This window comes from Garra rufa, chromosome 2, assembly GCF_049309525.1.
Source record: "Garra rufa chromosome 2, GarRuf1.0, whole genome shotgun sequence".
Lineage (NCBI taxonomy): Eukaryota > Metazoa > Chordata > Actinopteri > Cypriniformes > Cyprinidae > Garra > Garra rufa.
The window spans coordinates 47,942,349-47,955,513 of record NC_133362.1 but is presented as its reverse complement, the minus strand read 5'-3'; the positions used below and the strand labels follow the sequence as shown (position 1 = coordinate 47,955,513).

Here is a 13,165-nt window from a genome sequence, read left to right as displayed (position 1 = left end):
TTTTGTTAGCCTATATGTTTATAGGCCTATAGTGTCAATGTCATATTTTCTTTTCAATCAATCGGTTAAAACATTTTACAAAACCTCCGAATGATTCGTTCAAGAATCGGACTGAATCGGTTCTAATGAATTTCGAGTCATCAACTCACTGAACCAAGAGCGGTCTTTTTTAGACATGTCCGGTTCGCAGAGTTGCCAGGTCCGCTGATTTCCCGCTGAACTGGGATACTTTAACACTATTATCGCAAGATGTTTTTTAAGTCCGCGGGTTAAATCCATCTCCCCCCTTTCCTCATGTCAAAGCAATTTTGAAGAAGCAGAAAGCCACAGAAAAAAAAAACGCAATTTTGATGAGCAATTGTGCTGGTTTTATGTAGCAGACCTGGCAACCCTGACAGTGAAACACTTCCGGCGGTGGACGTTTACGCGAGGTAACGAAACTTAACAGAAAACAGAGCATAATGGCTCATTGCATATGAAACAAACACACATGAACACGTTTAATCACTCCAGTAATGTGACATTTTAGGAAACATTATAGTATCTATCACGTTCCCTTTACGAACACTGTTCAGTCCGCTGCTTTGATTTGACTGTTTAAAGGTTGCTTTCACTTGTTCAGACTCTGAATAATTCTGTCCAAAACTACAGTACGTTATACTAGCGAGTGCAGTGGATTACAATCATTGTCTCATTACACATTTGGGACGTGTCTCTTATCTCACACAGATCTGTGAAAATGTTACAATGTCAGAACAGCCTTTAAAACTTTTTGTCATGGCAGATCATATAGTTATATTGTCATGTTATTATTATTATTATTATTATTTAAATAATAACAATTCCATAAATAATTTCTAATAATGAACGATTATTTTATTATTGTATTGTTTCAGATGTCAGAGGGTTTCCTGATGGAGGTGTGTGTGGACTCAGTTGAGTCAGCCATAAACGCAGAGAGGGGAGGTACAACTTCACACACCTTCCTGCATATTGTAGAAGGAAAATGAAAACAGTAATGCATCATCAGATTGATAGCGCTGAACTTTGCACATGTGGTAAATGTATTGGGTCAGATGTCATGTGTTGTTGTTGTTCAGGTGCTGCTCGGATCGAGCTGTGCTCTAACCTGCTGGAGGGAGGACTGACGCCCAGCACAGGTCACTATACACCTGTCCTGTAGTGCATCTACAAAAAAAGTCTCTTATGCTAATCAAAGTTCCATTTATTTGATCAAAAATACAGAAAAAAATATGAAATATTATTGCAAGTCAAAATAACAGTTTTGTATTTTAATATACTTTAAAATATAATTTATTTCTGTGATGCGAAGCTGAATTTTAATCAGCATCATTACTCCAGTCTTCAGTGTCACATGATCCCTCATAAATCATTCTAATATACTGATTTATTACTTGTATTACCAGTTTTGGAAACAGTTGTGCTGCTTACAATTTTTTTTTGGAACCTGTGATACTTTTTTCAAGATTCTTTGATGAATAAAAACATATTTTCTAAGAATATCAATCTTTACTATCACTTTTTTAAATCAATTAACACAATTTAACACAATTTAACTTGCTGTATAAAAGTATTAATTTTGTTTCAAAGAAAGAAATTTTTTTTTATTGTTTAAAATTTTGTTCTTTTTAAAATTTTATTTGTCAAAGTATCCTGAAAAAAAGTATCAGCACAACTGTTTCCAACACTGTTAATAAATCAGCATATTAGAATGATTTGAAATTCAGCTTTGCATCACATAAATAAATTATATTTTACAGTATATTAAAATAGAAAACCACTGTTTGAAATTGCACTACCATTTCACAGTATTTTTTTTCTGTATTTTAAATCAAATAAATGCAGCCTTGATGAGCAGAAACTTCTTTAAAAAGCATCTTACTGATCCCAAACATTTGTGCGGCTGTGTATGTTCATATTAAATTGAGTCAGATTAATGCGAATGATTATGTTTGTCAAAAATACTGCATATCATGAGTACTTGCGTTTTAATGTATGCAAAGGTAGGCAGAATACAATCTCAAATTAGATCTTTAAAAAATGTCTGTTTATAAAAGTATTATTCTATATATTATATAAAAAGAGACAAATAATAGTATCTGCTCAACTGTTCAACCAGATTTATAATGTCTGGCCATTTGAATAATATGCTTTCAATATCATTAACATAAATAAACTCTTAAGTAGCATTTAATGATCTTTATGTTGGAGATCACAGGTTTCTTTGCAAACTGCTTCTATTAAACTCAGTGGATCTGTAAGTAGATATTGTCCTTGTGAATATTCATTCATGAATTTATGAAAGTAGTGGAAAACATTAGTATTACAGCCTTCATATGTCACTTGCAAATCTGTTGTCACTACATCAGACATTTATGAAATCAGAAATTCAAGAGAGTTTGACATTTCGAAAAAGTGTGTTTTACAGAAAATTCAAAATGGCAATTATAGATGAAAATCAAAATGAAGAAAATGTAAAAGTTTCAAGATTCCTGTCTCAAGGACGTAGAGGAAAAAGAAATATAACCCATATGATGTGAAAAATGAAAAATGTAAACGTAAAAATGCCCTTTTTCTTTATACACTGCAAAAAATGCTTTTCTTACTTAGATTTTTTTGTCTTGTTTCCAGTCAAAATATCTAAGTGTTCTTAAATCAAGAAGGATTTTCTAGACATGTAAAAATTATTTCCTTGATTTCAGTAAAAACAAGTCAGAATTAAGTGCTTGCAACAAGTAAAATAATCTGCCAATGGGGTAAGATAATAAATAATCTAGTTTTCGGTTTGAAATAAGATTTTTTTTGCTTAACCCATTGGCGGATTATTTAGCTTGTTCTAAGCAAAAACTCGCATAATTTTAACTCAAGAAAATAATTTTTACTTGTCAAGAAAACCCTTCTTGATTTAAGAATGTTTTCTGCATCCCAGCGTACAATAAATGTGTTAAATGCTAGGTTTATTACAAAGATCTGACTGAAGATCTGCTTCATCAATGTGTTAATTGTTGATTTTTGTTGTTCAGGTCTGTTGCAGGTGGTTAAAGAAAATGTGCGGATCCCGGTGTATGTCATGATCCGGCCCCGCGCTGGAGACTTCCTGTACTCAGACTGGGAGCTGGAGGTGATGAAGAGGGACATCGAACAGATGAAGATCCACAGAGCAGACGGGCTGGTGTTTGGAGTGCTGACAGAAGACGGACGCGTAGATACTGAGCTCTGCATGGAACTACTGGGTAAAACCAGCTTGCATTTTCTCTCAAGTCTAAATTTAGTATTTTTGCCAAGTAAATAGTCAAGGAAGCTGGCATGGGATTAAAGGGACAGTGTCATTCCATCACTTGCTCGTCAGTGGATGCTCTGGAGTGAATGGGTGCCGTCAGAATGAGAGTCCAAACAGCTGATAAAAACATCACAATAATCCACAAGTGATCCACACCACTCCATCCATCAGCATCTTAAAAAGACAAAAGCTGCGTGATCTGACTGTCTGTGGGCGGGAATACAAAAGTGCAGAATAGTGTTGCTTTCGTCAATGAAATTTAGGACTAAATATCGTCGTCAACGAACCTTTATCATGTGTCGAGACAAAGCGTAAATGCTGGTCATGTGACGATGACTATAATGCAATATCGTTGACGAATAAAAACGAGACTAAATGTGGTTTACAAAATAAAACCTATGCTAAAATGTGTCTTTATTTTCGTTGAGGAAAACGAGACGAAATGAAATATTATAACGTTAGACGAAGGCGACAACACTTCCTCAAGCCCCACTCGCGGAATTATCTAGAAGAGGACTGCAAACTAAGTTAGGTGTGACACAGGTAAAGGGACAGCCGGGTTCATCTTTGGGAGAAAAAGAAGAAACGACACACATTTTATGTGCACTTTTTGGTAGTGATGCGAAAATGAAGCTTTTCGAAGCACTGAGGCATAAAGAGGTCCATTACGCGAAGCTTTTCAACATGTTGCACACTGATGACATCTTGTGGTCAAAGGTGGAAAAAGTTGCTTTTGCGTCTCAGATGTCCAAGCGATTTTTGGACAGTTTCATAAAATAAATCAACTTGTGCTAAGAAAACCATACGAAGAAAAAAAAACAATTCATTTTACTTACACAAGGTATAAATTAATTAATCTGTAAATAAACTTATAAAAAAGAGACTTAAATACAATTTTCATTGACTAAAACTAGACTAAATGTCATCAGTTTTCGTCCACTAAATCTAGACGAAAATAGTCATGGGTAATTCTGACTAAAATAAGACTAAAATGCTCAGACTTTTAGTTGACTAAAACTTGACTAGAAAGAGTATGAACGTGACTAAAACTAATAAAAACTAAAATGACAGCTTCACACAAAGACTAGACTAAAACTAAAATTAAAACCGGCCGCCAAAAATATTTTAGTTTTAACAAAAGCCTTGCAGCTGTTAAAGTCACATCATTTTATATCATCCATTTACTCCACACAACATTATGATATCACTGAACGATACAATATTTTTGTGATTTTAAACATTTTTTTTTTTTTTTAGTTGCAGAATGTCTCTAAAAATTCATCCACATCTGTTTGTCTAATAAGATAAAGTTCTCAGTCTGTTTAGCGTTGCTTAGCATTTTTATTGCTGCACATTGGAAATGTCAGACTGACCCACACTGTCCTAAAAACCTGTCAAAAACACCAGTATTAGTATACAAAAAAGCATTTGATTTTGTTATTCATTTCCAAAAAGTTAATACTTTCACATTTGCAATTGATATAATGAAATAACCATATTTGGCATCTACGTATTGATGCATTGTGTCCAGAAAAAAATATTGCAATACTGCACTGCAAAAAAAGCTGTATCTTATTTAGTATTTTTGTCTTGTTTCTAGTCAAAATATAAAAAAATACTTAAATTAAGATGCATTTACTTGATAAACAAAATGTCATAAGATATTTAGTCTTGTTTTAAACAAAATGCACTTAATGTAGTTTTTTCCCCCTGGAAACAAGTAAAAGTAAAAGTAAAAATATTCTTTAAACAAGAGTATTTTACTTACCCCACTGGCAGATCATTTTACTTCTTTTAAGCAAAATGCACTTAATTGAGTTTTTTCCCCCTGGAAACGAAACTAAATATCTTATGTCATTTTTCTTTTCTAGTAAATGCATCTTAATTTAAGATTTTTTTTTAGATATTTAGACTAGAAACAAGACAAAAATACTAAGTAAGATAAGCCTTTTTTTGCAATGTATGCTGTATCAATTTTTCCCCCACTCTTACCGTATGCAATATACATCGACCACTGACATCGTAACAATGCAAAGCCGGTTGGAAATCAGCAAACTTATTGTTTAAAAATCTAGGAGTGCACAAATGCCCATCTTTAGTCCAGTTCTCACAAAAATTGTCTCAGATGGTTGCTGGACGGAATGGACAGAAATAACTAAACACAATTTCAATTATCACCTTCATTCCAAAGTTAACAGTGTTGATTGAAACAAGAAGCAAGGCTGTTTCTTGGAAAAACTTGATGGCTTTTGTCTGATGTTGTACTTAGTTTGTCTTTTAGGCATTGTTTTGTCCTGTTTGGAGTGGTGTAGCTTATAAAAGCTGTTTGCATGTTCAACCCCCACAATAGAGTGAAACTATTTAGTGTTGCATTTCACATTTTTGCAACATTTACCGTTACTTTGCATCCTCACAACCACACAAACGACAAGCGGTTTGCAGAATGCATCGTCTGTTTGTAACATTTTGGGTTGTATCTAATTAATGGGAATCTGAGCATATCTGATTTTAGCAATGCATATTTATCTAACATCTGCTGAATGTTTTTATTTTTGTTTTCTCTACAGCGGCTAGTCGACCTTTACCAGTTACATTTCACAGAGGTAAAGTCATATTTGACTGAATATGCTGACAGCTAGTCCCCTTTAGTGTCTGTTTCTCAAAACTCTCCTCTTTCTGTGTTTCCTTTCAGCGTTTGATATGGTTCATGATCCAGCGGTTGCGTTAGAATCACTGATCTCGCTGGGATTCGAGAGGATATTGACCAGTGGTTGTGACAGCACTGCACTGGAAGGTTTGCCTGTAATTAAACGACTGGTGGAACAGGTGAGACATCATCTATTAGAAATTTAGTAGACTGTCAAATTTAATGCAGTGTGCAGTATAAGTGTATGTACTAGGGCTGTGCAATTAATCGAAATTTGGTTTCAATTTCTGCTTCAAACGATCATGAAAATGCAGTAATCGAGATAAAACGATTATTGCGCCCCATTCCGTGTGCTTTCGCTCCTCCATAAAAGCCTTATTTTACATGTGAATCAGCTAAATCATGACTTTCATAAAATGGGACGTGCTTGATTTATTAATGTTGCTAAAAGCGCAAAGGAAAACTTGCGTTGTTCTGTGTATGCGCTCAGAGATGGAGCAGCATGTAAAGTTATCCTTTAGCTCAGGGTGCGCCTAAACGGTCAAATGCACGCAAAACTATTTAAAAATGAGGCCTTTGGTGATTATTCGTGTAAACCATTGTCAGTTATGTCTTAAATGATCATAAATAGTTGAGAATGAAAACAGTAACAGTACATTGCATCCGTGTGGCTCTTAAAGTGGCAACATAATATGTGACCCTGGACCACAAAACCAGTCATAAGGTTAAATTTTACAAAACTGAGATGTATATATAATATGAAAGCTCAATAAATAAGCTTTCTATTGATGTATGGTTTGTTAGGATAGGACAATATTTGGCCGAGATACAACTATTTGAAAATCAGGAATCTGTGGGTGCAAAAAAATCAAAATCCTGAGAAAATCACCTTTAAAGTTGTCCAAATTAAGTTCTTAACAATGCATATTACTAATCAAAAATTACATTTTGATAGGTTTACAGTAGGAATTTTACAAAAAATCTTCATGGAACATGATCTTTACTTAAATTCCTAATGATTTTTGACATAAAAGAAAAATCAATAATTTTGACCCATGCAATGTATTTTTGGCTATTGCTACAAACATACCCCAGCGACTTAAGACTGGTTTTGTGGTCCAGGGTCACATATTCCTTCTGCCGTCTCTGTGCTTAATATTAATAAAACATAAAAATACAAAGAGAAAAAACAATCACTGCTCTTGAATGAAGGACTTTTGTAGTTTTAATAAGAAACAAAGCATGTTTAATTATTACAGTGAAGACACTGTTTTGTTTTACTTTCAAATAATCACATTCAATTTCCCTAGTATTGTTACACTACTTTAGACTTGCATAAAAGTATTCAGAATTTTTTTTCCAAAAAAAAAAATCTTCAAAAGGTTGATTTATTTCACTAACTCCATTAAGAAGTGAAACTTGTATAATGTATATATTCATTCCACACAGACTGATATATTTCAAGTGTTTATTTCTTTTAATTTTGATGATTATAACTGACATCTAATGAAAACCCCAATTCAGTATCTCAGAAAATTAGAATATTGTGAAAAGGTTCGGTATTGAAGACACCTGGTGCCACTCTAATCAGCTAATTAACTCAAAACACCTGCAAAGGCCTTTAAATGGTCTCTCAGTCTAGTTCTGTAGGCTACACAATCATGGGGAAGACTGCTGATGTGACAGTTGTCCAAAAGACGACCTTTGACACCTTGCACAAGGAGGGCAAGACACAAAAGGTCATTGCAAAAGAGGCTGGCTGTTCACAGAGCTCTGTGTCCAAGCACATTAATAGAGAGGCGAAGGGAAGGATCTTAACTGGAGTTAGTGAAATAAATCAACTTTTTGAAGATATTCTAATTATATGACCAGCAACTGTATGTACTGATGGTTATAGATGGCACCATGGGTCTTGACAGGAACAACAAGCTCTACACAGGACGGCTCTTGCAAAACATCCTTTCTTACATGGATAAGCCAGTCCCAGAATGCTTTGTGACAAGTGCAGTGACATTTTTAATCTGAGTTGGTTGATGAAGTACAGAAAAATGAAAATAGAAAAAGAGTTCCATCTGTTCACAGTTTGCTTCAGGATTTGTTAAACAGCCTAAACAATGCTGCATTCAGCGATGAACATCATGAGTCACATGAGGATGTAGAAAACTCATGATTAAAGGTTTATGGTATCTATGATTAGTGTCCAAAACAATGACAAATCATGTCTTGTTTATGCGAAGCGCTGGCTTCAGTTATGTTTGGTGAAATTAAAACCGGTGCTGTAAAATAAGAAGGATTATTATTGGTTGTCAGTGTTTTATAGTTGGACTCTGCTATTCTTTATGGTTAGTTATTGTTCTTGACCAACCGTTCACCCAAAATGAAACTTCTGTCGTTATTTCCTCATACTCATGTTGTTCCAAAGATGTAGGTGTTTCTTTTGTTCTGTTGAACACAAGCTGTATTTGAAGTGATATTATAAATTCTGTAAACATACACAGTGCTTTGCGAAAGTATTCACACCCCTTCATTTTTCTTTTATGTTGCAGCCTTTTGTTAAACTGCTCTAAATTACTGTTTTTCCACATCAATCTACACTTCATACACCATAGTATCAAAGCACAAAACAGGTTTGTAACAACTTTGCAAATATATTAAGAATAAAAAACTGAAATCTATTGCTTGTAGATGTTACTACACTTTAAGGGATAGTTCATAGTTTGTTTCTTCAGCAGAACACAAAGATTTTTAACTCAAACCGTTGCAGTCTGTTAGGCATATGATGGCAGTGGATAAGCACCAAACCTTTGAAACATGCACAGACAAATCCAAATTACACCCTAAAATACAAATCAGAGGATTTCAAGAAGCCTCCTGTGTGCACCATCTTAACAAATAAATAACTCTATGGTTGCCAGAAAGTTTGAGCTTGTTTTATGCAGTGACATGCTGTGGCTCATCTATAATAACTCAGATATACAAACATTACAGGTTAATAGGAGTTTAAGATTGCATTTATTCGGATACGCACACTCAGAATATGTTAAAAAGAGTTGTGTTAGAAGTTTTTATGCACATGTAAATAGCAAATGAATAAATGAGGTCCGTGCACCTTTTGGTCATTTGATTTTCCTTTTAGAAACAGGTATTAAAAACAAAAAAAGAGTGGCTATTTGATCTTCATTTTAAAATACAAAAATTAAAATTGAAATACAAGGCGTTTTTTCTTTTTCATGGTGAAAAACGGATAAGCAAAATTAAAAAAATGGTTTGATTTTCATTTTATATTTCGAATAACAAAAAGTAAAATCACTAGAAAACCGAATCGAAAAAAGGGTTGTGTTTTTTTTTGTTTTTCCGAAACTGGATCTGGTCTAACATGACAAAAACGGGTAGAAAACTGATCAACGACTTCGTTTTCTACCCTTTAAACCAAAAAAACGAAAAATCGAGCCGAAATCAAATTTATTCGTTTTCTAAGCAAATGAAAGAAGGAATAGGAGCTGTTTTCTCATTTTCTTGTCATGTGAATGACCATCTCCTGTGTACAAGAAACCCTATTTTTTACTTACGCTGCTTGGCATAAGTTGTTATGAATTAATATTTTGACTTGTTCATGTTAACATTTTTTTGCTTTATGACAAATGTTCCAATTAGCTAAGCAATAATGATGTTTTCTCTCTTTATACCAATAGGCGAAAGGCAGAATATTAATAATGCCAGGTATGTTGATTCCTCATTGCACTTAATAATTGATTCACACAATATGAATTCTTGATATAAACACTTCAGTTTTCACTAGTTAAAATGCTATTTTTGATATTAGGAATTATATTTCCATTAGTAAAAATGTTCATTCTTGATATCAACAGACATCATCACTTGCAGGAATTGAATTCTTGATATCAGGAATTAATTTCAACTAGTAAAAAATATTATTGATATTAAGAATACGGCAATAGGCAAGCCATTTTGACTTTAATTATTCACAAGATATGAATTTGGGATATCAACAATTGAATCTATCTATCTATCAATAGCTTGCATGATGTTTCTGTTGTGCAGGAGGTGGAATCACTGAAAGGAACCTCCAGAGGATTCTAGAAGGTTCTGGATCTCAGGAGTTCCACTGTTCTGCTCGCTCCAGCAAGGACTCCACCATGAAATTTAGGTGTATAATTTTTTATATATTATTATTATTATTATTATTTTTCATTATATGACATGTCCAGTAATTTATGACATATATATTAAGGATTAGGATTAAAAAAAATATACAAAAATTTGCTGAAATGTATACCCGAAATTTTTTTTATAGCTTGGCATAACTACAAAAACATATCTTCTTTATAAAAATGTCCATGGTGTTTTAAAACGTTATTTTACATGGCTTTTCCAGAAATTACAATTATAAATTTAGGCCACCTCATGTATCCAGGTTTTCCAGAAGTATGGGAACTGTTTTTCTTCAAAGAAAAATCAATGTTATTGAGGGTTTGAATTGAAATAAGAATTATGTCTATTTCTAGTTGTCACATCTTATTTTAGAGCCTTTTTATGAGGACTTATGCTTTTATGTTGATGTTTATGCTTTTTTTCTATAGGAATTCTAATGTGAGTATGGGAGGCTCTCTGTCCGTACCAGAATATGCCGTAAAAGTGGCTGACGTGACTAAAGTGCGTACGCTGAACGCCATTGCGAAGAACATACTGTAGGATACGTGGAGCGTCCTTCATTCATATCTACAGAAATCAACAAGACCTGTACAGTAGTACAAGAAGGACAATCTTGTAATTCCTCAGTATGTATATTCATGTGAATCTACTAAATAACAATTTACAATGAAGTTGGAGCACAATTAAAAACTTGAAAAATCAAGATCAAAAGCACAGAAAGTTTCATTTAGCTTTTGACATTTTGCAAGTGTGAAATAAAGTCCTTTTATTCTCTTGATCCATGGAATATTTTTTTAGAATAATAATAAAAAATGCCAGCTGAGATATGAACTTTGTCATTTTGTGTCATTTGTTTTGATCTTTTTATGTAATTTCGAGTGGAACGTACTCTTCTCTGCTTCAGTGGTTAACTGATGGGTCTTTAATAAATGTGACCCGTGGGTTCAGCAGGAAACAACTAAGTAACTTATTTGATGCATTGGCAATAATATTTAATTTGTGTAGGGACTGGCCCATTCACACCAACTTAAACAACTTTCCGACTTCTTGTTGTTTAGTAAGGTTTATAAATGACCACACAGAGTTACAATCTCTTAATACACTGGGATATACTGGGTTAACTTAAAAACACTCTGCTGCTGGGTTGGATTAAAAGTTTGACCTAATGTTTAACCTAGTTTTTTTTTTTTTTAACTATTGTTAAATTACTATACTGCTGGGTTAATATTAAAATTTTAAATGAAAACTTTAACGTGTAGAATGTTTACAGTAACAGCACAGTTGCTGAATATATGCCTATGTAATATCTGTGGAATGCTGTGATTTTGTGGCGATGTAAAATTTACATGTCAGTGTCTTATTTTTATAGCACTATAAAAATACAACATAATTTTGAACAAACTGACAGAACATGTTGTAGTTTTAACCAGATGCATTTAGACTTGTCCAAATGCATTTTGAAAGGCATTAACACCAGATACAAGTTGTTCAAAAGAAATTTGTTTGGATTTTGGCCAAAAGATCGGATCAAATCTTGAAAAAGCGTTGTTCAAAACAAACAAACAAAAAAAGGATTCTGAATTTAGATTAGAAAATGTATATAAAACTTTAAAATACAACATTTTAGCATGTAATATATCCTCAAATTCCAAAACAAATGTCAATATTATATTATTGCCAATGCCAATATTATATTTAATTTAAAGGTTTTATTTATTTATTTATTTTTAATCACTGATTGCAAACTGCAAGAACAATAATTGGCGGTAGACCAGTCAAAAGTAGTTATTTGTGTAATTTTTGGCATTTTGCACTAATTTTTTTCCCATTCATTATGTCCCTTTAGGGGTTTTGAAGAGCACTAGTAATCCAGATTTGGACATTTGAAAAAAGAAAAATAATAAATTAGAAAAGAATCAAATTTTGCTATGAAAACCTGGCATAAAAGAAACAGATCATGCTGATCCAGATTACACTTTTTGAACAACTGGCCCCAGGACTTTCCACGGTCGGTTAGCTATATTTCTTGTCAAAACTGGTTTTCCTGTTTTTTCCTGTTCTGATTTAGCTTAATTAAAAAGGCTTTTTATGAAGACTTCATTTCAGGAGTAGAACAAGAATCCTTTAGACGGTGAGTTAGTAGAGTAGTAGTTAGTAGTACTTAAATAGTGACTTATTCAGAAGTTCACATTGATTATTAAATTTATTCAGAGTGGTTCGAACTGTTAAACACAAATTAGATTATGACTTTCTGTGTCTTCTTGTCCTGCAGAATTGAGTCAGTGAAGGAGGGTGGCGTATGTTCCTTCTTCATCTTCTGGCTGCTCTGGATGATCTAGACACAGACAAACTGAAGAGGTTTAAATGGCACTTAAAGAACCATTATTGTGTTTCCAGCGCTGCTCTGGAGAAGGCAGACTATCCTGATACAGTGGATCTGATGAGGAAGCGTTTTGGACCAGAAGAAGCTGTGAAGATCACAGTGGAGATCCTGAGGAAGATGAACGAGAACCATGTGTCTGAACAGTTAGAGGACCATCACAAAAAAAGGTAACAGGTTAATGTCCTTTTTAAATGGAAATAAAAACTTTAAAGCTATATAAAACCTTTTTTATATGACAAATATTATTTTGTTGTGTAATTAGTGTTTCACAGAATGTTTACAGAGTTAATGAACTGTTGGCTTTGAGCTTAAAGTGTTTTGTTGATTCAGCACTGGTTGTTCACACCTTAGATTTGGGAAAAAAAAAAATCCAGAAATTTGGAACTGAAGTGTTACATGTCTTTTGCCTTTGTTTTGCACTGTTTGTGATTTGGTTTCTCCCTCTGTCTTCCCTCGTCTGTTTGTGATCATTTGGTTTAGTCCTTGGTTAATCATTATCTGTATCACCTGTGTTTCATGATTAGTTCCCCTTTATAAGTCTGTCTTTGAGTTTAGTCCTTTGTCGGTCATTGAATGTAGCACGTGTGTGGTAATCCCCTGTCTTTCCTTGTGAAGATCAACATTAAAAGAGTTTATTACTCGAGTTTTGGCTTCCGTCTCG

The 13,165-nt window shown here is 33.6% G+C and overlaps 1 protein-coding gene across 1 annotated transcript; it reads left to right on the top strand.

The window, feature by feature from the left end:
* Window positions 1–406: 406 nt before the first annotated feature.
* Window positions 407–10,952, top strand: cutc (cutC copper transporter homolog (E. coli)). Its single transcript, XM_073835249.1, has 9 exons — window positions 407–431; window positions 897–966; window positions 1,101–1,160; window positions 3,045–3,254; window positions 5,869–5,904; window positions 5,994–6,127; window positions 9,641–9,668; window positions 10,011–10,116; window positions 10,550–10,952. Exons 2-9 carry the CDS (start codon window positions 897–899, stop codon window positions 10,659–10,661), a joined length of 756 nt encoding a protein of 251 aa, XP_073691350.1. The 5' UTR covers window positions 407–431; the 3' UTR covers window positions 10,662–10,952.
* The last annotated feature ends 2,213 nt before the right edge of the window (window positions 10,953–13,165 follow it).